Consider the following 23425-nt stretch of genomic DNA (forward strand, 5'->3'; position numbering starts at 1 on the left):
ATGCACTCCCCTCCCCCCTTCTGAGGAACAAGGCCTGAGCCCAGGTCAAGAGAGTCCCCCTCTGCTTTTCTGCTAGGACCCCATGGCTGCCCACGCCTCCTTTAGCCCCACTTGGACAACATGCTTTACTTTTATCGTCTCTGCTCCTTCTTAACCTGTAGGAGAAAGTTTATAGTGGCTTTATTCATTATCTCCAAAAACTCGTATATCAATATAATGGAAAACTGCTCAGCAAAAAAGGGCAGGAACTATTGCTATATGCAGCAACATGGACAAATTTCAGATTCATGATGCTAAGCAAAAGAAGCTGGACTCAAAAGACTGCATACTGTATGAGTCCATTTAGATAACGTTCTGGAAAAAGCAAAGCTAGAGAGAAGACAGATCAGTGGTTGACAGGGGCTGTGTGTGGGGAAAGGAATTGATTGCAAAGTGCATGAGAAAACGTTTTTGGGAAATGCAAATGTTCTACATCTTGATCTGAGTGGTAGTTATAAGGCTGTGTGTGCTTTGAGTCTATATGGTCAAAACTCATAGAATTATACACTAAACAGAGTACATTTTACTATATGTAAATATACCTCGATTTTATACATAAAGTATATGTACACACGTGCATACATATGTGTGTGCATGTGTATATATATTTTTCCTTTCTTTAAAAGGATTAGGGACACCTGACTTACAGGAAAAGCATTTCTTTATGCAAACCAATATATTACCCTTTGGAGCCCATGTGGAAGAGGTGGGGGGCTTGTCTCTTAATCCTAAATATATGAGAATAGATTAAAGTGAAATTTTGCAGAGCAGTGAATGTTAAGTGGCTTGTTACATAGTTTGTATAGTACATAGGCATGAAGTTGGGTGAGTGGAGATGTTGAGGGATTTAGGAATGATCACCACGGAGGCTGGTTTCTCACTTTCTTTGCTCTTACCTGCCATTCAGTGGCTCTCCTCCAAATGGCTGTTCTCAAGTGGTGGTTTGGCTTGGTTTCGCTTTTAGGAGATTTTAGGGGGTATAAAGAAAAAATTAATAATCTCCCTCTAATTTTTCCCTAAAATAACTATTGTTAACAAATTCATGTATCCTTTTGAGTCCTGTGAGCCAGGCACCCACTGTCGGTACGCACATATACCTCAGCCCCAGGTGGGGGTAGGGGGGTTGTGTGCAGCAAGAGGAGAAGAAAAGAGATGGAATTTGTGTCTAGCGATGTCTTGTTCGTGCAGACATTGGCTCAGGATCAGCTTTGTTCAAGGTGCTGCCTTAGGTGCTAGGGATGCAAAGATAGCTGAAGTGTAGTTCTTGTCCCCCAGGGGCTTACTGTCGAGTTGACTGCAGCCCCCCATCAATACTACATGGGGAATATTGAGAGTGGAGAGCTGAGTATAATTTCTAGGGCACCTAATTTTTTTTTTTTTTTTTTTTTTTTTTTACGATACGCGGGCCTCTCACTGTTGTGGCCTCTCCCATTGCGGAGCACAGGCTCCGGATGCGCAGGCTCAGCGGCCATGGCTCACGGGCCCAGCCGCTCTGCGGCATGTGGGATCCTCCCGGACCGGGGCACGAACCCGTGTCCCCTGCATTGGCAGGCGTACCCTCAACCACTGCGCCACCAGGGAAGCCCCCACCTAATATTTTTAATCACCTTTCAGACACACTACAATCTATATGTGCCATTAAAAAAAATCAGTAGCTATGATAAAAGGTAAAGTAAGTGATGTAACAGGTGCTGGATGGGAGTTCAAGGAGAGAAAACTCTCATGGGGGCGGTGGGGGGGGGACGGAAGTCTCCTGAAGAAGGTGGCATTTAGAGAGATCTGTAGTGAGTTATCATAGGTGGTAGTAAGGGGGAAAGCAGGCACATTGCAGTGGAATGTAGAGGGATGGAAAGATGAGAGGCACTTGTGGTAGCCCATGTGAGAGGTAATGAGGGTCTAGAACTGGAAAAAGACACGTTTAAGAGAAAAGATAGAGGTGGTAGACAAGATAGGACTTGGCAACTACCTGATGAGGTGTGGGAGATGAGGGAGGGAGGGAGGAAGGCAGGCAGGCAGAAAAGATGACTCAGGTTTCCAGCCTTAATAACTCAGAGGAGAGTGCTGCCATTAACAGTAATAAGAACAGCAGGAGAAGGGGCTGGATTGAGGAAAAAGATTAATTTGTTTCAGAATGTGTGGTGTTTGAGGTAATGGCAGGATATCTAAGGGGACAGACAGATCATCTAGGCATTTGAAAATTCAGGTCTTAAGCTTCAGCACAGGTGGTAGCCAAGCCATTGGAGAATTTTTAAAGAAGACAGCTCAATCCACATTGAGTCAGCGCATGTTTGTTGTACGGAACTGACCACCAAACAGCTGTGAAAACCTAACAGAAGTTCATGAGGAGGAATTTATATGGCCCTATTAGCGTGGTGAGGCGGTATCCTCCTCCAGAACCATTTGGAAGCTTTGGAACAGAATAACGGGACAGCGGGCCTTGGGTGGTGAAGGGAACTGACCATGAGATCCAGGCTGAATGAGGAGGTGTGTGAGGCCAGAATGGAGACAAACCAGAAGTGGCTGACCCGCAGCTACAGGGGTGGAGGTAGAAACACAGGGAAGTTGCTGGCTGAGAAGAGCAGGAGTCTGCAAACTGCGGGCCTGCAGGCCAAGTGCAGCCTTCCCCTTGGTCTTGTAAAGGAAGTTTTACATTTTGCCTGTGGCTGCTTTTGTGCTAACGTTGAATGCCCCTCCGGCCCTTTACAGAAAAAGTTCACTGACCCTGGAAAATTTTCAGGGTTTGAGGTTTGATAGTAGCCCGGCTCAAGTAACAGTGAGATTGAATGAGGAGCAGCGGCTGAAAGGTGGAGGTGGCCATCATTGGAGCCACACTAAGGAGATGTGCAGCGAGCATGCTGTGAGCTTGACCAGCAAGAGTGCTAAAATCCCCTCATTGTGACGGGGGGCAGGGGTTGGGGAGTAGAAGGCTGAAGTTATTGAAGAAAGGGACGCAGCTGCCTGCAGGTCCCTGTAGCCTTCAGACAAGGGGAATGTGAGCATAAGGAATCATTGTTCCTAGATATGCAAGCCCTGGGCCGGGCAGCAAGGTATTTACTGACACCCCCAGGGTCCCTTTTGTCCTTAGAAAAAAGACACATGGTTCTCGTCCTTCAGTGTGGTGCCCAGGCTTGGAAGGGACACTGGGCACTTCTACCCAAACCACCAGGCTCCCCTGGCTGTGCGGAGTTGGCACCGTCTCTTCCTGGATACCTCGGCCCTAGCCTCCTACACCCCCTTAGCTACTTCCCAATAGCCCCTTCCACAGCGTGTCTTCAGAACCCGGTTCTGAAGGCCACAAGCTACGCCATCTTCTCTCAGACCGCCACCCGTTTACCAGAACGGCGAGCACTGTGACTCTACACGTCTTGCTTCCTGCTCTTCCATCTCTTCCCTCTGTCGGGTCCACAGGTAGTACTTATGAGGTGGGCGGGCCACCCTAGCTAGGTCACAAGCCCATGTCTCACTTGCCTTCTCAGCTTATTAGGAATCAGGTGTAGCCCTCACACCCACCCCAGGCAGAGGGGAGGGACAGGCTCGCCGCTGCAGTCCCAATTCACTTTCTTTTCCATCTTCTTGTTCTGCAGGGGTGTTGTTCCCTCAACAGATACCAAACCCATCCCGTTCAAGGCTATGAGCACAGCAAGCTCAGACACCAGCAGCCAGGGCTGGGATCTTATCCTAATAGTTTCCGGTTCCAGCAAATAGAGTTTCTCAAGGGGCAACTCCCAGAAGCACCCCTAATTGGAAAGCAGGCACCATCACTGCCACTGTTCCTCCCTGGATTCGGGCCAAGGTTTCCAGGACCACCTGCCAGAGGCGGGTACCTTCAGATCCGGGGTGTCCCCAGGGGCGTGCCTCTCAGAAGTCAGGTGCTCCCAAGAGGGTTCCAGCATCCTTCCCCACGTGGCCGGGTTCGACCATGGAGAGGTGTTGATAGGCTCTCCTCACATTTCCAGGAACTGACTATCAGCCAGGATCAGGAACAAAGGATCTTAGAGCTCTTGGAGGAGCTTGGGGAAGGGAAGGCCACCACAGCGCATGATCTGGCCAGGAAGCTCCAAGCCCAAAAGAAGGAAATCAATCGAGTTTTATACTCTCTGGAAAAGAAGGGTAAGCTGCATCGGGAGGCAGGAACGCCCCCTTTGTGGAGACTTTCAGTTCCAGTTCAGGCTTGGAACCAGCCCAGCCAAGTAGTGAGAGCAGACAGTCCTAGCCAGGGAGCTCCAAGCTCAGACTTCAGTTTGGAAACTGAAGACAGAAGCCTCACATCTGGCTTGGAAGATCTTCCTGAGCCTCTCGACATGGCTGAGATCAAGGAAAAGATCTGCGATTACCTGTTTAATGTGTTCAACTCCTCTGCCCTGAATTTGGCTAAAAACATTGGCTTCACCAAGGCCCGAGATGTGACTGCTGTGCTGATTGACTTGGAAAGGCAGGGGGACGTCTACAGGCAAGGGACGACCCCTCCCATATGGCATTTGACCGATAAGAAGCGGGAGAGGATACAGATCAAGAGAAACACGTACAACGTTCCGGAAACCACTCAAGCTGCTATCCAGGAGACCAGAAAAATCTCAGAGCTCCCCACCTGCAACTTACCTGCGTCAGATGCCTCAGACAGCATGGTCACCACAGAAAAAGTGGAGAATGGGCAAGAACCCGTCGTAAAGTTAGAAACTAGGCAAGAGGTCACACCAGAACCAATAAAACTGAAACCACCTGTTCATGACAATGGCCCCTCCAAAACAGGGTATGTTGACTTTGAAAATGGCCAGTGGGCCACAGATGACATCCCAGATGACTTGAATAGTATCCACGCGGCACCAGGTGAGTTTCGAGCCATCATGGAGATGCCCTCCTTCTACAGTCATGGCTTACCACGGTGTTCACCCTACAAGAAACTGACAGAGTGCCAGCTGAAGAACCCCATCAGTGGCCTGTTAGAGTATGCTCAGTTCGCTAGTCAGACCTGTGAGTTCAACCTGATAGAGCAGAGTGGACCACCCCATGAACCTCGGTAAGAGACCACCCAGGATTTGTGCCTAAGGTTGGGGTCAGGCACTCTTGCTCCTGATGGAGTCTCTGCTGACTCGTGAGCAGTGCCGGTTGGTGGCCCCTGTCTTTTCCCTCTTTTTTTCTGCCTGTGGTCTGAAACACCCTTGTCTGGCCCTTCCTCCACATCTTGAGCAGGGAATGTAGACCTCGGCCCAGCCAAAATCTTGGCTGAGTAAGGGGGAGGTTGGCAGCCTTGGCTCAAATGAAGCTTCTTTGGAGTTGATTAGCTGCCATGCATCAGTGTTATGCCTGCCTCCTAAGGCCAGAGGTAATGAAGACTTGACGCCCTTCCCGCCCCCTTCCATGTGCCATCCTCCCTCCCCCCGAGCTGAGTCCCCCAGGGGGTGCAGGAACAGGTGGGTAGCGGCAGGCTGCACACAGAGTAAGGGTGGGTTGTGCTGCTAAGTAGCAGCGGGTCCAAACCGCACCTCCTCACCCCCTCCTGCTCAGCTCCCGTAGGGAAAGGATGCTGTAGAGTGCACGGCTGCCTGCCTGTTGAAGGTGGTGGTTCTAATTTTACGTACCGCCTCTGCACAGATGGGTGGGCTAGCACTTGCTGCTGCTCCTAAGCTGTGAAATCAGAAATTACCTCACTCAGACAGCTGGCCCAGCCCTGCACCATAGGCTCTTCCAAGCCAGCGGACAGATTGAGGAAGACAGGTGGGCCCAGGAGCTGCTGCAGGACCTAGCAGAGAGCTAAAACCACTGAAGCTGAGTGACCGCACGCCAGTGAGGCCAGCAGAGAATCCCACTAACCTTTACATTAACCGTAGGCTGGTGTCTGAGGGTAAGGATTCCCAGTGGTGACCCTTCTTATCCTGACTGTCTTCATGACACTGAGATGGCATTGCAGGAGAGCTGTTAAGAAGAGGGGGTGCGTCTGTCCAGAAGCTGACAGGGCCAGGACTGGTGTGCTTCTGGCTGGGGTAGAGACTGGATGGCCGTCATTCTCTTTCTTCTCCCACCATCCCCCTTCCCAGAGTTGGGGAACAGCAGTGGGTTTTGTGGTTAACCTTTCTTTGGACTCCAGCTATAAGAAACATTGATGCCATGCTCAAATATTTCAGAAGACCCGGGAAATAAGAAATTTGACCTACTTTTCTAAATGAAATCCCAGATTGAGCAAAGAGCTGAACAAATATAAAAGCTTGAACAGAGGCGGTCTAAGCTAAGTCCAGGGGCCTAGAACAAATGCTTTTTGGTTCTCTGCATAACAAGGGGAAATTCCTTTCATCTCAGGCATCAGACAAATAGAGCTGTAGGATGACTCAAAAGAAACCATGAGAGTGGTGTATCTCTGAGGGTCGGTTGGGGACGAAAATAGGCCCCCAAAAGGGGCAGGTATCTGATCCCTGTAGGTGTCTGGGGAGTGTGAGACTGCGCTGTAAGAAGCCTTCGCTTTCCTTAGGAGCTGCCCTTGAGGTGGCCAAGTCTACCACCCTTGCTTTAGGGTAAAGTCTCTTTGGTTGCTAACAAGACTGTAGTGGTGATTAGCTCATCATTTTTTGTACAGACTTGATCTTAATTCATTGCTAAAAGATAGTGAGTTTCCCTTGAGCTAGTTTCCTATCACCTGTGGCTATGTTTGCTCTAATGAGCTTGGAGAGAGAGTCACTGGCTGCTTTGTTTCCAAAAAAGTAGGAACAGGCTGAGCCTCCAAAGGGACAGGAGTCCCTTGGCCTATACTCCATCTCCTTCACAAGTCAACAAGCCCCGTAGTGTAGCAGGAAATTCCAGGGTGAAGATCTCTTTGGAGAGGGCAGAAGGGATGGCCTAGACTAGTGTTCACACATCTAATCACTTTCCATCAAGATTTAAATTCCAAGTTGTCATCAGTGGCCGAGAGTTTCCCCCAGCTGAAGCTGGCAGCAAGAAAGTGGCCAAGCAGGATGCAGCTATGAAAGCCATGACAATTCTGCTTGAGGAAGCTAAAGCCAAAGACAGTGGAAGATCAGAAGAATCATACTACTGTTCCTCGGAGAAAGAATCAGAGAAGGTAGGTGTCCTGCCCTCTGGGAGGACATCAGTTCACTCTCCAAGTCTGTGACGTATCAGAACGTCATCTGACCCTCTTGAAACAATCTCAGCCTCCCCAACCCACTGTCTCAGAGTCAGCTTCCCACTCTCCCCTCTACCCTGCCTCACCAGCCCACCTTTCCTCTTCTCATACCCAGCTCCCCTTCTAGTGCCCCCTCCCAACCTAGCTGGAATTGCAGAATTTCAGGGTTGAAAGAGACGTTAAAAATTATTGAATCCAGTCTCCTCTCTTGGCAGATAAGAAATGAGACGAAGAACATTTAACTACTGTTTCCTGCAAGGCCTAGAAAATCCCCACAACCCTCTTCCTTTAGAAAGCCAGCCGCAAACGTGCAGTTGACCAAAAGAAATTCTCCCATCCCCATTCCCTCTGCTGTGATGGAATAGCCAGTGTTTTCTCAGTTTGTGTTTGTTTTTGTTTTTGTTTTTTTGTCTCTCATTTTCTCCAGACTGCAGAGTCCCAGACTACCACCCCTTCAGCAACATCCTTCCTTTCTGGGAAGAACCCCGTCACTACATTGCTTGAGTGTGTGCACAAGTTGGGGAGCTCCTGTGAATTCCGCCTCCTATCCAGAGAAGGCCCTGCCCATGACCCCAAGTACATCTCTTGTATCATGTAATCCTCTGCTGAGGTTTTCTCAAAAAAGAGAGAGATACCATTTTCTTCTTTGCCTCCTCAGAGACGGCAGATTATTTCACTGAGCAATCACTCCTGTTTTCAATATGGAAAACGGGGGCCTTGAGAGCATGGTTGCTGCTTGTGGAGCAGAGAATCTGGGATTAGGAGTTCAAAGGGCAAAGCAGGGACCAAGCACAAGGGAGATACACGGCTTGGAGGTTACTGGTGGTGGGACTAAAAGGTGCAAGACCTGGGCGTACCTGAGAAGCTCTCTGCTCTGAGGCTCTGCAGACTTACATGTTCAAGAGAAGGGTTCCTGGAGGAGGTGAAATTAGGTTGATGCTTAAAAATGTTGAATAGGGGTCAGCCAGGCTAAGAGAGACTGGGGGCAGGAGGAGGGTGAAAGGCACCGGCTCTTCAAGGCAGAAGTGACTGCGTGAGCCAAGGCACAGAGGCGATGTGTGCAAGGAAATTACAAGTCGTAAAGGATGACAACCTGACAAAGGCTAGGTAAAGCTCTTCCATCAAAACTAGTTTAATCCTCTCCTTTCATCTCCTGTCAGGTTCCAGTACTGTGTTGCAATGGGAACCCATACTTTCCCCACTGCCAGTGCCCCCAGCAAGAAGGCGGCAAAGCAGATGGCTGCAGAGGAAGCCATGAAGGCCCTGCAAGGGGAGGCGACCAGCTCAACATCTTCTGATGACCAGGTGGGGCCATCTTCTCAAAAGATACAGGTCATTTTTAGCAACTGAGCGGCTTAGGATTGCCCATGAGTCCCTCAGAGTTTCTGTTAAGTGTTTATGGTTCCTCTTTCTCTGGCTGATTCTCCTTCAGCCCGGAAGTATGAACACGGAATCATTTGATAACTTGGAATCGGTGATGCCCAACAAGGTCAGGAGGATTAGCGAGCTCGTCAGATACCTGAACACCAACCCCGTGGGCGGCCTGTTGGAGTATGCCCGCTCCCATGGCTTTGCTGCTGAGTTCAAGTTGGTCGACCAGTCCGGACCTCCTCATGAGCCCAAGTGAGTGTTCCTGTCCTGGCTACAGCCGTGTGTCACAGAGTGGGGACAGCTTATAACCCAGGGAAAGAAAGGATGTGCATTAGCTGTGAATGACAGGAGGGGCATGCTGAGGGAGCCCGGTCCCCAGGGCCTCCGAAAAGACACTAGATCAGCCATCTTGAGAAGACAGCCACTCTTCCAGTGAGCATGAGCCTTTTTAATTTTTTTAAACTTATTTTAATTTTTATATGTACATATAAAAGCATTCAATCTGATTGAAAAAATGTGCAACGAAAAGTCTCATTTCTATCTCAGACTTCTAGTTTCCCTCACCAGATTCATACACTATTACCAGTTTCTTGAGTCCTTCTAGAAATTTCCATGCACATATTAGCATGTTTTCCTTTCTCTTTGTTTTTTATTTTATTTATTTATTTATTTTATAAATTTATTTATTTATTTTTGGCTGTGTTGGGTCTTCGTTGCTGCGCATGGGCTTTCTCTAGTTGTGGTGAGCGGGGGCTACTCTTCGTTGTGGTGCGTGGGCTTCTCATTGTCGTGGCTTCTCTTGTTGCGGAGCACAGGCTCTAGGCACACAGGCTTCAGTAGTTATGGCACATGGGCTCAGTAGTTGTGGCTCGTAGGCTCTAGAGCACACGCTCTCTAGTTGTGGTGCATGGGCTTAGTTGCTCCGTGGCATGTGGGATCTTCCTGGACCAGGGCTTGAACCCGTGTCCCCTGCATTGGCAGGCGGATTCTTAACCACTGCGCCACCAGGGAGGCCCTCTCTTTGTTTTTTAAAGTAAGTATATATCATAATCTTCTGTTCTACCCCTTGACTCCTTTACTTACCAGTGTGTCTTAGAGGTCATTACAAATAAGCATGTATATATCTACCACATAATGCTTCATTGAATAGATACTTACAATTTTTAAATTGCTTTATCAAACAAGAGATGTAAAAGGTCTTCTTAAAATGGACACCCAACTACTTATTACCTAGTTTAAGAAGGAAAATGTTATTTCTGTTTGAAGCCCCACCATGCGTAATTTATTTAACTAACTTCCGGTGACATTCAGGTTGGTTTTGGTCTTACTCTTAGAATCACTCCTGCAGTGAATATCCTTGTATTGTATGTCTTTGCTTACATGTACAAACTTGTCTGTAGTATAAATTTTCAGGAGTGGAATTTCTGGGTCATGAGTTGTGTACATTGGTTTCTAAGGGTTTTTTTTTAATAGGTAATAGATTATGCAAAATAAAAAATATTATTCAAATATAAAAAGCTCATTCTCACTTTGACCCAGCTCTTACACACACACACACACACACACACACACACACACACACACACACACACACCATGTAGTAACTTTACATTATTATACATCCTTCCAGAGTATCTTTATATAAATACAAGCGGTTATATTCCCCCTTTTGTTACACAGAAATACATATGTGCATTGATTTCTAGCTTGCTTTTTACGCATGAAAGTATTATCTTAGAAAATTTTTCATGTAACTTTATATTCTTTCTACATAACTACAAAATACAGTGTTCCAGTGTACAGCGTTTATCATGATTTATTTAACCAGTCCCTACTGGTGAATACTTGGATTGTTTCCAAACTTTTGGTATTATAAAAAAGGCTGCAATGAATAACATGTATATGTGCATTTAAAATTTTGGTAAATTTTGCCAAACTTTCCTCCAGTGAAATTATACCAGTTTCTGCTTCCACCAATGATGTATAAAGAATCTCTTCCTCTACACCTTGAGCATTCTAAAATGCGAAAAACAGTATCTCAATGTAGTGCAAAGACTAGTCTACATTAAGATATTTTTTATTATTATTATTATTATTATTATTTACCACATTAATAGGTCAAAGGAGAAACACCACATGATCATCTCCAGAGATTCCAAAGAGGTGTGTAGTAAAATTCAGCATCCATTCAGATTAAGAAACCAAGCTGTTAAGAAAATAGAAATTATTGAATACATCCTTCACATGATAAAAATACAAGTGTGAAGTCCAAAGTCAGCAGCTTACTTATTACTGTTCCCATTAAAGTCAGTAGGAAGATGTGGATGCCACTGTCATTGTCATTTAATATTCTGGAATTACCAGCTAATGCAGTCAGTTTAGAGAAAGAAGTAAGTGTAAAGAGAGGAAAGGGGAGGTAAAGTTATCATCATTTGCAGATGATATGATAATATACCTGGAATATTCATGAGAAAACTGAAGAAATGTGAGAGACACAGGAGAATTCAGGAGAGCAGGGGACTACAAAGTGATGTATAAGAGTCAAGAACTTGTCTGTATACAGTAATAAGCAGTTAGAAAATGTAGTAGAGAATACCCTATTTGCAACATCAACTAAAAAGATAAGTGACCCCGGCGCATTCCTAATAGGGAATATGTAGGCTCCACATTAAGTAAAATGCCAAAAACCTGGGGACCATCTCCCCTATCCCCTTCACCCCCTTCAGCCAAACCATCCTTAAGTTCTGCTTATTGAACCTACAGTCTCTGTCCCAGATCCCTTCCTCCTCTTTCCACCTCCAGTGTCAGCACTCGCAGGTAAGCCACTGTCTTCTCTCACCTAAACCAGGCAGTAGTCTCCTGGTCTCCCTACTTTATTCATTCAACAGATATTTACAGAGGACATTGTATTTGTTAGAACAGGAGTCAGACATCAGTCAACAATCATGTAAAGAAATGTAAGATCTCATACTTGACATGTATTATAAGGAGTTTGAGTTGCATGATGCGGCGAGGATCTACATAGCATGACTTGACTCAGTAAGGAGAGGGGAGAGGGCTTCCCTGAGAAGTGAAGCCTAAGCTGAGATCTTAGGGATGATCAAGAGAGAGGGAGGGTTCTAGGCAAAGGAGATAGTACCCCCAAGTCCACAGAGCTGGTAAAGAGCTGCAGGAAGGCCAGTATGGGTGGAGCAGAGAGCACAGTGGAGGCCTGATGCTAGATGAGACTGGAGGGTCGACCTTGTGGGCCATGTTATGCTCCAGCCACAGAAGCAATGGAGAGCCATTGAAGGGTTTTAAGTAAGGGAGTATCACTTGCCCCCCACCCCTACTTTTGTCCTCTTTCTGGCTTTTTTTTTTTTGGCCGTGCCATGCGGCATGTGGGATCTTAGTTCCCCAACCAGGGATCAAACTTGTGACCCCTGCATTGGGAGCTCAGAGTCTTAACCACTGGAGCCCCAGGGAAGTCCCCAGCATTTATCCTACTGTATTTGTGTACTACATTTTCCCTTCTACTCTTAAGAAAATCATTTCAGACCTTTGCCTCCTTCTTCAAATTTCCACAAAACCCCTCTCTCTCACTCTGATGACCTTACTTCACACTTAATTGAGAAATTAGCAATAACCAAATGACAAACACCTTACCTCCCCATCACCAAATCCACCTTCCTACTTCGTCTGTACATTACGTCTGTACCACTGTGCAGGAAGCATCCTTCCTCCCATCCCTGTGCCCTGGACCCCTTCCCTCTCGTCCTCTCCTTCAGTTATCTCCCTCTCTCATCATCAGTTGCTCCCTCTGTTGGATCATTCTCATCAGCCTACAAACATGCCCGTGCCCATCTTCTAAAAACCTTCCATTAACCCCACATCTCCCTCCAGGTACCACGTCATCTCTCTGCTCCCCTCACAGCCAAACCTCTCAAAAGAATTGTTTGTAGTCAATGTCTTCATTGTCTTCACTTCCTTAATTCATTCCAGTTGGGCTCTTGTCCCCAGCATTCCACTAAAAAGGCTAACCACTTGCCATATGTGGTTACTGAGCACTTGAAATGCGGCTGTGTGACTGAGGAACTGAATTATTAGTTGTATTGAATTTTAGTTAAAGTTAATAGCCTTGTGTGGCCAGTGGCTATCACACTGGACCGTGCAGCTCTAATGGATTCTAATTGCACAATTAACAAACTTTATTTTATATATATACATATATATATTTGTATGTATGTGTATGTATATATGGATGTATGTGTATATCTTTGTGCATAAGAGTTCATACTCTTTTCAAACACATAGAACACTCATGAAATTCTCCTGGATCCCTCAGGTCAAGATCCTACATGGTTTGGCCCCCATCCCCTCTCTTCAACATCTTTTCATGCCACTGTCCTTTTACTTCACTGAACGTTAACCCACTGGCCTGCACAAACCAGTCAGCATCATCAAGGAAAGAGGCAAAGGCATTCAGCTACTTAGGATAAGCAAGGAATAATGAGAAGCTCAGTATGGCTGAACATAAAGATTGATTCCTTTCACTGCCTGAGCTGATTGGTAAATCTTGATACCGAAACCTTTGTTGTATGCAGTTGGATTATCCAAAGCTGGGTTCCCCAAAGCCGATTAGGATCTGGTTAAAAGCTAGTATTCTTGAAACCTTGTCTGGTAGCTGCCCAGGCTGTTTTGCTCCATCATGTTCTGATGTGTTTGTGGAAATCCCCAGCCAGGAAGGGAGGGGAACTGCAGGGCCCCTCAGCAGCACTGCCTGCCTCCCTGCTCCACCGGTGCCCAGGGTACACTCCACTCCCCTTAGCCATCGCAAGGCCTCCAGGAATCGAAAAATAACTCCTTATCAAGGTGTGGTTCCCTGAGCTAAGGCTGACCTTGACTCTGACTTCTCCAGGTTAAGTCCTCTTGAGCTAATCAGGAAATGAATGAAGAAATGGAGTCAGGTACTTAAAAAATCAGAGCATTAAAAAAGTGATGCAAGCAGGGAGAAAGTTATTCCCTTCTCATTTTTGCTTTAGTTAAGAAGAAAGTCCATATGTGGTGTTAGTATCTCTTTAAACCCTCCCTATTACTTGCTAAACTATGATAAAAGACAGGCCTAGAGCCTTTACAAGCAATAGTGTCTTGTCAGAATTTAAAACATGATTTTTATCATAGTTTTACAGCTACCTTCAGTTTATGGCAAGTGATACTCATTTTCCATTTACAGTAGAGATATGAAGTGTCCTTTTAAAACGTGTTTACATTTTAAAAGAGTCAACTTAGAGAAAAATATTAAGTAAGTAATACTCCAAGTGATATCTGGATCTAGCCGAAATCACACTGTGATTCATGAATATCCAAAGTCTGGGAGATGCTGCCTTAGGAACAGAGCTGTCAAGAGTGGTGGGGCCACGTGTTGGCAAGACTGGCCGCATCTTGAGCGAAACCAGCCCTTTTCTGGAGCAGCTGTCAGGGTAAGGTGCTTGTCTTTATTCCCTGCTTCTCATCCCCAAGGTTCGTTTACCAAGCAAAAGTTGGGGGTCGCTGGTTCCCAGCCGTCTGCGCACACAGCAAGAAGCAAGGCAAGCAGGAAGCAGCAGATGCGGCCCTCCGCGTCTTGATTGGGGAGGACGAGAAGGCAGAGCGCATGGGTTTCACAGAGGTAACCCCAGTGACAGGGGCCAGTCTCAGAAGAACTATGCTCCTCCTCTCAAGGTCCCCAGAAGCACAGCCAAAGACAGTTAAGACGTCTACTTTTGGTGCTATCATTTTTGGGGGTCCTGCTAACTCCTGTCTGGGTGGAGTCAGCTCTTAACTTGCTATTATGTGAACTATCCTAGGCTTTAATATTAGCCTCAGTAGAACCTAGAACTGGGACACTAGACGTGAGAGGGGGAAAGATGACCCACCAGTCCAGTAGAACTCGACCTCCCTGCCCACTCTGAAACATGGTGGACACAGACGAGGCTTGGTGGCCCTGACATGGCCTCCTGTCCCCACAGCTTCCTCTCACAGGCAGCACCTTCCACGACCAGATAGCCATGCTGAGCCACCGGTGCTTCAATGCTCTCACCAACAGTTTCCAGCCCTCCTTGCTTGGCCGCAAGATCCTGGCTGCCATCATCATGAAGAAAGACTCTCAAGACCTGGGTGTCGTGGTCAGCTTGGGGACAGGTAAGTGGGCTCTGAAATGTGTCCCAACTCTCCACCCCCCGCAGTGACTGGAAGCACCTCCTCATTCTCTCCTGGGGTCCTGTGTGGGTGAATTTAAGGCAGAGAGAAGACTCTTCTTGTATTTCATTTTAGCTACAGTTAATTCAGAGCAGGGAATGAATTCTCATTTCCTAGTGAAAAGAATACAGGAGTCAGGATCTGATAAACTAGGTTGTTTCTGCCTTCAAGCTTTAAGAACAAACAGCCTCTACCCTATTCATCATCGTTTTCCTTTGGAAATTTCACATTTGCTTTAACTGCCTTCCCAGGGAATCGCTGTGTGAAAGGAGATTCTTTAAGCCTAAAGGGAGAAACCGTCAATGACTGCCACGCAGAGATCATCTCCCGGAGAGGCTTTATCAGGTGAGTGAGATCGCAGGGCGTGGTGGCTCTGACACCCACCTGACGGGCAGGTCCTCGACCCTTCAGTGTCAGCCTTTGCCTCACCTGTCCATTTGAACCTGTCTTACGGAATCAATCCCTTCTGTGACCCGGCTGCATGCCCCTACTCAGCCTGCTGTTTAAGAGCTCTTTTTCTGCTAACTCTGCTTCAAGCCCTTTTTTAAAAGCACACAATGACCTCTTGATCTTCAGTGCTGTAGGGATGAGGAAGCCTTCCATCTCCATTTGAGGACCTACAAACAAACCCATTGCCCTGCCAGCTTTCCCCTCCAGTTCACCTTTTCTTTAATTTATGAAGTGAGAGAAGCAACAGCCTCCTATAGTCCTTGAATCAGTTTATTCTGCCCTAGAATCCCTGCAGCTGCCAGAGCGAGAAGCTCTTGGCAGAAATGGAACTGACCTGAAAGGCTAACTTAGCTTTAAGAAATGCTGAGGTCGAACACTTACCCTGACCCTAACACTTTTCCATACCCACACCTGAACCCTAAACCTTACCATTCACTAACCCTAACCCTAGGTCTAAACCTAACCCTAAACCCAACCCCAACCCTACACCTAACCCTAACATGTACCCTAATCCTAATCCTTAAACTAACACTAACCTGTACCCTAACAGGAACCCTGACCCTAAGTCGTTTCCATATGCTCACCTGTTCTCTAATTTTACCTATTCGCTAACCCTAACACTAGCCCTAAACCTAAAACTAACCCCAACCCTACACCTTACCCTAACCCATACCCTAATCATAACCCATACACTAACAGTAACTCGTGCCCTAACAACTACCCTAACCCTACCTCTAACCCTACCCCTAACACTAACACTGACCCTAAAAAAAAAAAAAGAAATGCTGAGGTCTCCCATGGAGAATTTCCCACCAACTCTTTCAACCTGAGAAACCCTGAAAGGTCTGCACTGTTAAGGCTTGTCCTTGCTTGGGATCAGATTATAGAAGCAACTGCTGTTCCCAGAATCAGTCTTCTTAACCACACTTTCTTCTTGTAGGTTTCTCTACAGCGAGTTAATGAAGTACAACCCCCAGACTGCGAAGGATAGTATATTTGAGCCTGCTAAGGGAGGAGAAAAGCTCCAAATAAAAAAGACCGTGTCGTTCCATCTCTATATCAGGTCTGTACAGTCTCTGTTGCCACCAGAGCCAGCCCTGCCGGGCTTCCAGAGCTGGGTGAATGCTCTCCTGGTCTGTAAATCAGAGCTTGTTCGATGGGCCATGCTTGGCTCTGTGTTTGAGGTCCACGCCCCAGTGTGGAGTGACTCACGTGCTTCTACCCACTCCGGCAGCCTGTAGTAGGCTTCAGAAGCCTACTTTCTCGCACATCGAGCTGTTCTTGAGCCCCAGGAAACTGGAGAGATATATCTGCACAGGTGGGTTTTAACAGATGCCCCTGTATTGCAGCACGGCCCCATGTGGTGATGGTGCCCTCTTTGACAAGTCCTGCAGCGACCGTGCTGTGGAGAGCACAGACTCCCGCCACTATCCTGTTTTTGAGAATCCCAAACAAGGCAAGCTCCGCACCAAGGTAGAGAACGGTGAGTGACACGTCCTCCCTCTCCCACCAAAAGGCTCTGCGAAGCCCCAGGCCCGTCACAGAGCCAGAGCACAGCTGCCAAGTTTTTGCCATTAGTTGCTGAGGTACCAGGGTCTTGTTTCCAGGGAGAGGCAAGATGTAGGTCAGAGAAGATCTGTAGGAAGATCAAGATTCCATTTTGAATTAGGTAGCTGGGGAGATCTCCAAATGAAATAGGAAGCAGAAGTACCCACTTAGAGCTCAGAGGAGAGAAATGGCTGGAAATAAAAGTTTGGGAGTCATCCTCCTATGGTTGATCTTTATAGCCATTGAAATGGATGGGATCACCTCAGGGAAGGTTGGAGAAAATGGAAAGAAAATGATGCAGAACCAAGCCTGAGATGTTGACAGGAGGACGCCAAGTGCCCGGCTCCCCTCCTGACTAATTGGCTGCTGATTCTCCACCATGTCTGCCAGCTCCCCCTCCTCCATTGTCCTCTAATGTCTCCTACTGTCTCCTCACATCCACTCCTATTCCCTTCAGGCCATCCTTCTACAGTTATCAGAGTGACCCTCAAACATAGATCATGTTACTTCGCTGCTCAAAACCCTAAAGTATAGGGCTTCCCTGGTGGCGCAGTGGTTGAGAGTCCGCCTGCCGATGCAGGGGACACGGGTTTGTGCCCCGGTCCGGGAAGATCCCACACGCCGTGGAGCGGCTGGGCCTGTGAGCCATGGCCGCTGAGCCTGCGCATCCGGAGCCTGTGCTCCGCAGCGGGAGAGGCCACAACAGTGAGAGGCCCGCGTACCGCAAAAAAAAAAAAAAAAAAAAAACAAAACCCTAAAGTGTGAACACAGAGCTACCATATGACCCAGCAATTCACTCCTAGAAACATCCCCCAAGAGAAATGAAAACATATATCCACACAAAAACTAATACAGGAACGTTCATAGGAACGTTGTTTGTAATAGCCCAAAAGTGGAGACAACCCCAGGGTCCATCAACTGATGAATGGATAAACAAAATGGGTTCTATCCATACAATGGGATATTATCTGTCCATAAGAAGGAATGAAGTACTGACTTCTAATGGATAGGAGGTTTCTTTTGGGGGTGATGACATGTTCTAAAATTGATTGTGGTGATGGTTGCACAACTCCATGAATATACTAAAAATTATTGAAGTATATGCTTTAAATGGGTGAATTATATCTCAGTAAAGCTCACTAAAAACAAAAAGCCCACCATCCTATAGTGGTTTCCCACCACACTTCACATAAAAGCAAAACGTGCCATTCACCTGTGCTTCAGCCACATTGGCTCTTTGTCAGCTCTCTCAACAACTAAACCCCCTGCTGCCTCAGGGCCTTTGCTTTTGCTCTTCTGTGTGTCTGAAACACTCTTTCTCAGCTGTTCCTTCTCCTCCTTCATGTCTCAGCCCGCCTGACAGTCCTGTCCCAGAAGGTTCCCCTGGCTGTCCTCCATCATAGCTCCCTCAGAACCATCTAGAATTCTTATGTGTGTTGACTTACGTGTTTAGTGTCTGCTCCGTTCCCTTTCTGTCCCCTCACCCCCATAAACGTTCTAGGAAGGTAAGGATCTTATTTGGTTTTGCTCACCATTGTTTCCCAGCACCAAGCCTAGTGCCCAGCACATAGTAGGTGCTATAAAATATATGAAGAACGAATGAGTCCGTAGCCTCTGGCCCAAGTCTAAGAAGGAGAAACACCACGCCAGGGAGGAGCTCGGTCCAAGGGCCCCTGCGGGTCTGACCCAAGTCTCTCATCCAGGAGAAGGCACAATCCCAGTGGAGTCCAGTGACATTGTGCCCACGTGGGACGGCATTCGGCTGGGGGAGAGACTCCGAACCATGTCCTGTAGTGACAAGATCCTGCGTTGGAACGTGCTTGGCCTGCAGGGGGCGCTGTTGACCCACTTCCTGCAGCCTGTGTATCTCAAATCCGTCACACTGGGTAAGGACCTGTCTTGAGAGCTGAAACTGGACTGTTATTTTGGTGCCCAAATCCCAGCAAACCGCATGTTTCATTGCCAGGTGCTAACATGATGTCTCCCTTTTTCAAAGTGTGCTCGATGCAGTGGTTAGTGATGAATTCTGAGTGTCTGGTCTGCTGTGATGGGAAGATTGGTTTAGGCAGTGAGCCTAGGTAACGACATGCCAGCCAAGTCTTTTCAAGATGAGTTAAAGAAACACAGCAGCTTAAAACTGCAGTGTCTGAGTTTCCTTGCTCTCCTCAGCCCTTGGCCTTACCTGGAACCTTATGTATTGTGCTTAAATGTTTGATGATCCCTATATATCCTGGGCAGCCACAGTTAGAAGGTGCTTCCTAAGTAGGGAGTTGATTCTCTGTCTTGACAACTCTGTCTGTACCCTCACACTCCCCACATGCCTCTGCCACTTCACAGCATTTGGTGCAAACACAGGTGTGTGCGTTTCTTTTTTGTACCCAGGTTACCTTTTCAGCCAAGGGCATCTGACCCGTGCCATTTGCTGTCGTGTGACAAGAGATGGGAGTGCGTTTGAGGATGGACTCCGACATCCCTTCATTGTCAACCACCCCAAGGTGCTATAACCCCATCCATTTTTCCCTTGACGTTTTCTCCTTTTCAAGTAATCCTATCAGCAGAGCAAAAACATACAGTGTGGGCAAGGGGAGCATTAGTTCGTTTCCCCAGAACTTACCCTTTCCTCCTCTTGAATGCCAAGGGCTTTCCTTCTTTTAGTCTGGAATTCATCTGAATTGAGGTCGAGTTAGTACATCTGAGTCTTAGCCAAACAGAATCCTAGATAAGGGGGAAAGATCATGACCCCACAACTCCCTCTTTCCTGTGAGTCTTGAGTCCCTGCTTCAGAAGCTTTTTCCTGAAAGGTTTCCATCTTTCTCCCATTGCTCCTGGAATTCCTAGGTTGGCCGAGTCAGTGTATACGATTCCAAGAGGCAATCCGGGAAGACCAAGGAGACAAGCGTCAACTGGTGTTTGGCTGACGGCTATGACCTAGAGATCCTAGATGGGACCAGAGGCACCGTGGATGGGTAAGGAGCTGGGAGAGCACAGCAAAAGCAGAGCCAGGCGTCCTGGCCTGAGCCCCAAGGGAGTGTCGTGTTGCCAAACACCGGAGCTTAAAAGCTGCCACATGCACCCATGCCCCCCCTCCCCACCAGTGTCTCCACCTATTCCGTCCCAGGTGAACAGTGAGTGCTTTCGTTTCTCCAGGCCACGGAATGAATTATCCCGGGTCTCCAAAAAGAACATTTTCCTTCTATTCAAGAAGCTCTGCTCCTTCCGGTACCGCAGGGATCTACTTAGACTCTCCTATGGTGAAGCCAAGAAAGCTGCCCGTGACTACGAGATAGCCAAGAACTACTTCAAAAAAAGCCTGAAGGACATGGGCTATGGCAACTGGATAAGCAAACCCCAGGAGGAAAAGAATTTTTACCTCTGCCCAGTGTAGTGTCAGCCGGTGACTGATGGGTCAGGGTGTTTCACACTGGGGTGAGAGAGAGAGGTCGTAGCATTCCTCATCACGTTGGTCAAGGGTTTTTGGTTTTTGGTTTCCTTTTTGTTGTTCTGTTTTTGCTTTTAAATGGAACCACAATTGGTAACACTGAGAACTTTGGGTTCCTGTTTTTCCTGCTTTCTTTGGGATTACTAGGCCAGGTCTAGCCATCCCCCTTCTCTTTTCCCAAGCAGAGGGGTAGAGACCTAAGGGCAGAGAGAAGGGGTTGTTCCTTCTTTGCGCCCACTTCCTCTTCCTTCGTTTTTTCCTGTTTCCGTTCCCTTTGTATTTGCTACACTGACCTCTTGTGGTCTTGATTAGGTTCCAGTCAACAGTGTGAATCATGCCAGGGACTGATGATTTTTCATTTGTGGATTCTGAGGCCCCTCTGCTTCCCCTCCTCCCCTTCTGAGATTCCTTCTTCATGATCGTTAAGTTTTACCTTTTCCTCCAAGAGGGTAGAGGGGTGAACTTAAAGAATTTGGTGAAACATTTATAAGGGCAGGAGTTTAAAACGGCAGTCAGCTTGTTACCAGTGCCAAGCGTGATCAGAATCTGCAGATAATGCTCAGTGATCTTCGGATTGTGCACTTTAGCCGGCTTGGGAGGGGCCAAGAGGCAGGGAAGGCTGCTGCTTGGGAAGTGCATCCCTTCCCCAGGTGGCAGGGAAGGCTGGGAACAGCCAGACGGGGCTAAAGGAATTGCCCGAGCAATAGGGGAAGTCTGCCCTGCAGGAGTGACACAGACCACTTCCTGGGGAAGCAGATGTATCTTGGGATGTTGCCAAGCTCCCAGCTGTCCCTCCTAAAGCATTGCTAGGAATTTGTCCTACCAATGGGGGAAGTAGCGCCATAGACCCCAACCAACTGGTAGGAAAAAACCCAGGATAAATCCTAGAGGGTAAATCATCTCTGCTCAGATAATCAGGACCTAGCAGGAATAAGGGCAAAAAATCATGTTGGGTCAGATCACTGTTCCAGCCAGCATGTTTCTTATGACAGTGACACCAAGGGAAGGTGACTAAGTCATGGGTAAATTGGGAGTTTTAAAAGAATGATGTAAATGTTGATTCCTAACAGCTACAGATAACCTGTAATTGCACAGATTTAAAAGTCAGATGTCATTTTCCATTGATTAACCAAGTGCTTTTGTTTTGCCTGATAGCTTCAGAAGGTTGTTTGTGGGCGGGTCACAGACCTGAGGTCTTCCAGCCTGCTAGGGAATCTTTTAGGGTTGACATTCAACAGTAGTTCTAGGTGAAAGGGCAGGTTGTCCTAAAACTCTGTGAGATGGGACCCTTGGTCTACACCTCAAGGTACTGTGGATTCTTGTCAGAGCCCTCGACTCTCTGTGGAGTCTGGCTCTGGCCCTAAGCCAGCCAGACATGCTCAAGAAAAGTACAGAGGCCCTGCCACCTCCAGGCCTGAGCCTGCCTCTTTCCTCTGGATGAGTCCTCTATCTTATCTGTGAACATGCCGAGCCAGTGCCCTCAGACGATTTTCCATCCTCCCCCACACCCCGCAAGCTACTGACTAGTTAACCCCGTCTGTCCCACCTCTTCAGCAGTGGATACATCCGCATCCACACATTTATTCTTGTGGCTACCGTTCTCTCTGTACTTTTGACCAAAGTGAGAAAACGTAAGTCTTTAAATCACTAAGGATATCTTTGCGGAACACCAAAGTGTCCCAAGGAACTAGGAGGGAAACAGTGCCTATCTTCTGGGGTGGAAGGGGACTGCCCCCCAGTCCTGTGAGTCTCCTGATGGCACACAAAATCAGTGCTGTCCCAGGAGGCAGCTCATCTCCCTAGTTCTTCAGGCTAGAGGGTACCACCTACGGATTCCTCGGCATGCTCGGCCCCTGTGGACCGTCTTGGGCATTGGAATCTCCTGCAGAGCTCAGACTCAGCTGCCTCTTCTTTAACCGGGAGCACAGGCGCTCTCAAAAGGTCAGAGCCCCTGCTTGCCCCAAGATCTTGTCTAGCGAACTTACAGTATTCAGTTTCTGTTGTAGGGAGAGAGCAAGGCTTCCCTGTACCCATGCATCTGCTGGAAACAAGCCTGTGTCAGGCCCTGCGCAGCCGTGCCCACCCCTGCCCCTCTGAGTCACGTGGGACAGAGGCAGAACTCCCACCTAGAGTGTTCTCTTCACTTTTTCGTCCAATCTTTGTTTTTAGTAAGACAGACCTTCTCCCCGGCTTTTTCTCTTTTTTTTAATCTTTGTAGTTGATTTGTCTGAACTGTGGCTATTGTGCATTCTTTGAATAATCACTTGTAAAAACTGTCGCTGCTTCAAGCTATTTCCTTTACTCATGTTGAAGGGATTTTGCTGGTTTTTGGGGTCTTGGTAGTAACGCCAAGAGCAGAGTGGGGAAGAGCCCAAGTGTAGACTTGGGTGCCACGATGGGTGCATCAGTTTTATGATTCCACTTTTATGTGTCCCTTGGTAAAAGCGACTAACAATATACATTCCTCGTAAATAAAAAAAAAGAAGAATCTGAATTGTTAGAAAACCTCAAGTCTTGGTTTCTTGGGGGGTGAGAAAGTGGGGACAGAGGGAGCCGTGGTCCTGGGATTTCTGGCAACAGCACCAGCTGCATCTGACACAGAACCTGAGGAGAGGGTCTCCCTCAGCCAGCAGAGAGGAGCCATTTCAAAGGGCCTGCCTGGGAGGTGAGCTTGCGTCTGGTGTGTTGGAGTACATCAGACAACCTTTAACTACTTCCTCAGGTCCACAGCGCCCCCTACCCCATCACATCCCACCATCAAATATCTTGTCCCCAGAGACTTGCTGCGCAAGATTTCAAGGCCCAGAGTAGGAAAGCGTCCCTTGAGACCACACCACAAATCACATACGCAACTCCAGCTCTCCTTGAGGGGTTTCTACAGCCTTCCACTCGCAGCTGTTTTGCCTGCAGGGAGGTGCAAGTTGCAGCCTGGACCAGAACTGGCTTGGCTGCAGTCTTAGGAGACAGGCCATTTGCTTTTTACTTCGTAGATGGCATCCAGAATATTTCTTCGTCTTGATTTCAAAGAGAATGCACCACTTTCCAGATTTCAATTTAGTCCAGGATTTCTACAAGACTCTTCCTTGACCTTGTAAAAATACCATACCAGAGAACACGAAATATTTGACAGTGAGGCTTCCTAAGTCACAGTGAAACCTCCCTCTTCATCCAGAATACAGATGGAACAACTGAGGCCAGGAGGGCCAGCGACACGTTCGGGGGGCACATTAAATAAGGGCCAGAACCCT

The 23425-nt window shown here is 47.5% G+C and overlaps 1 protein-coding gene across 1 annotated transcript in view; it reads left to right on the forward strand.

Annotated features, from left to right (window-relative positions):
- Window positions 1–22682, forward strand: part of ADAR (adenosine deaminase RNA specific) — a gene marked incomplete at its 5' end in the record, with an annotated part of 41324 nt that extends 18642 nt beyond the window's left edge. Inside the window, 14 exon segments of the mRNA XM_081226236.1 lie at window positions 3624–5056; window positions 6907–7090; window positions 7581–7729; window positions 8314–8458; window positions 8586–8776; window positions 14024–14171; window positions 14512–14683; window positions 14992–15085; window positions 16131–16253; window positions 16540–16673; window positions 18442–18624; window positions 19121–19233; window positions 19577–19704; window positions 19886–22682. Coding sequence (XP_081082362.1) covers window positions 3624–5056; window positions 6907–7090; window positions 7581–7729; window positions 8314–8458; window positions 8586–8776; window positions 14024–14171; window positions 14512–14683; window positions 14992–15085; window positions 16131–16253; window positions 16540–16673; window positions 18442–18624; window positions 19121–19233; window positions 19577–19704; window positions 19886–20123 — 3435 coding nt within the window. The 3' untranslated portion in view covers window positions 20124–22682.
- Between the last annotated feature and the right edge of the window lie 743 nt (window positions 22683–23425).

The sequence above is a fragment of the Mesoplodon bidens genome, assembly GCF_964165515.1.
Source record: "Mesoplodon bidens genome assembly, chromosome: 2".
Lineage (NCBI taxonomy): Eukaryota > Metazoa > Chordata > Mammalia > Artiodactyla > Ziphiidae > Mesoplodon > Mesoplodon bidens.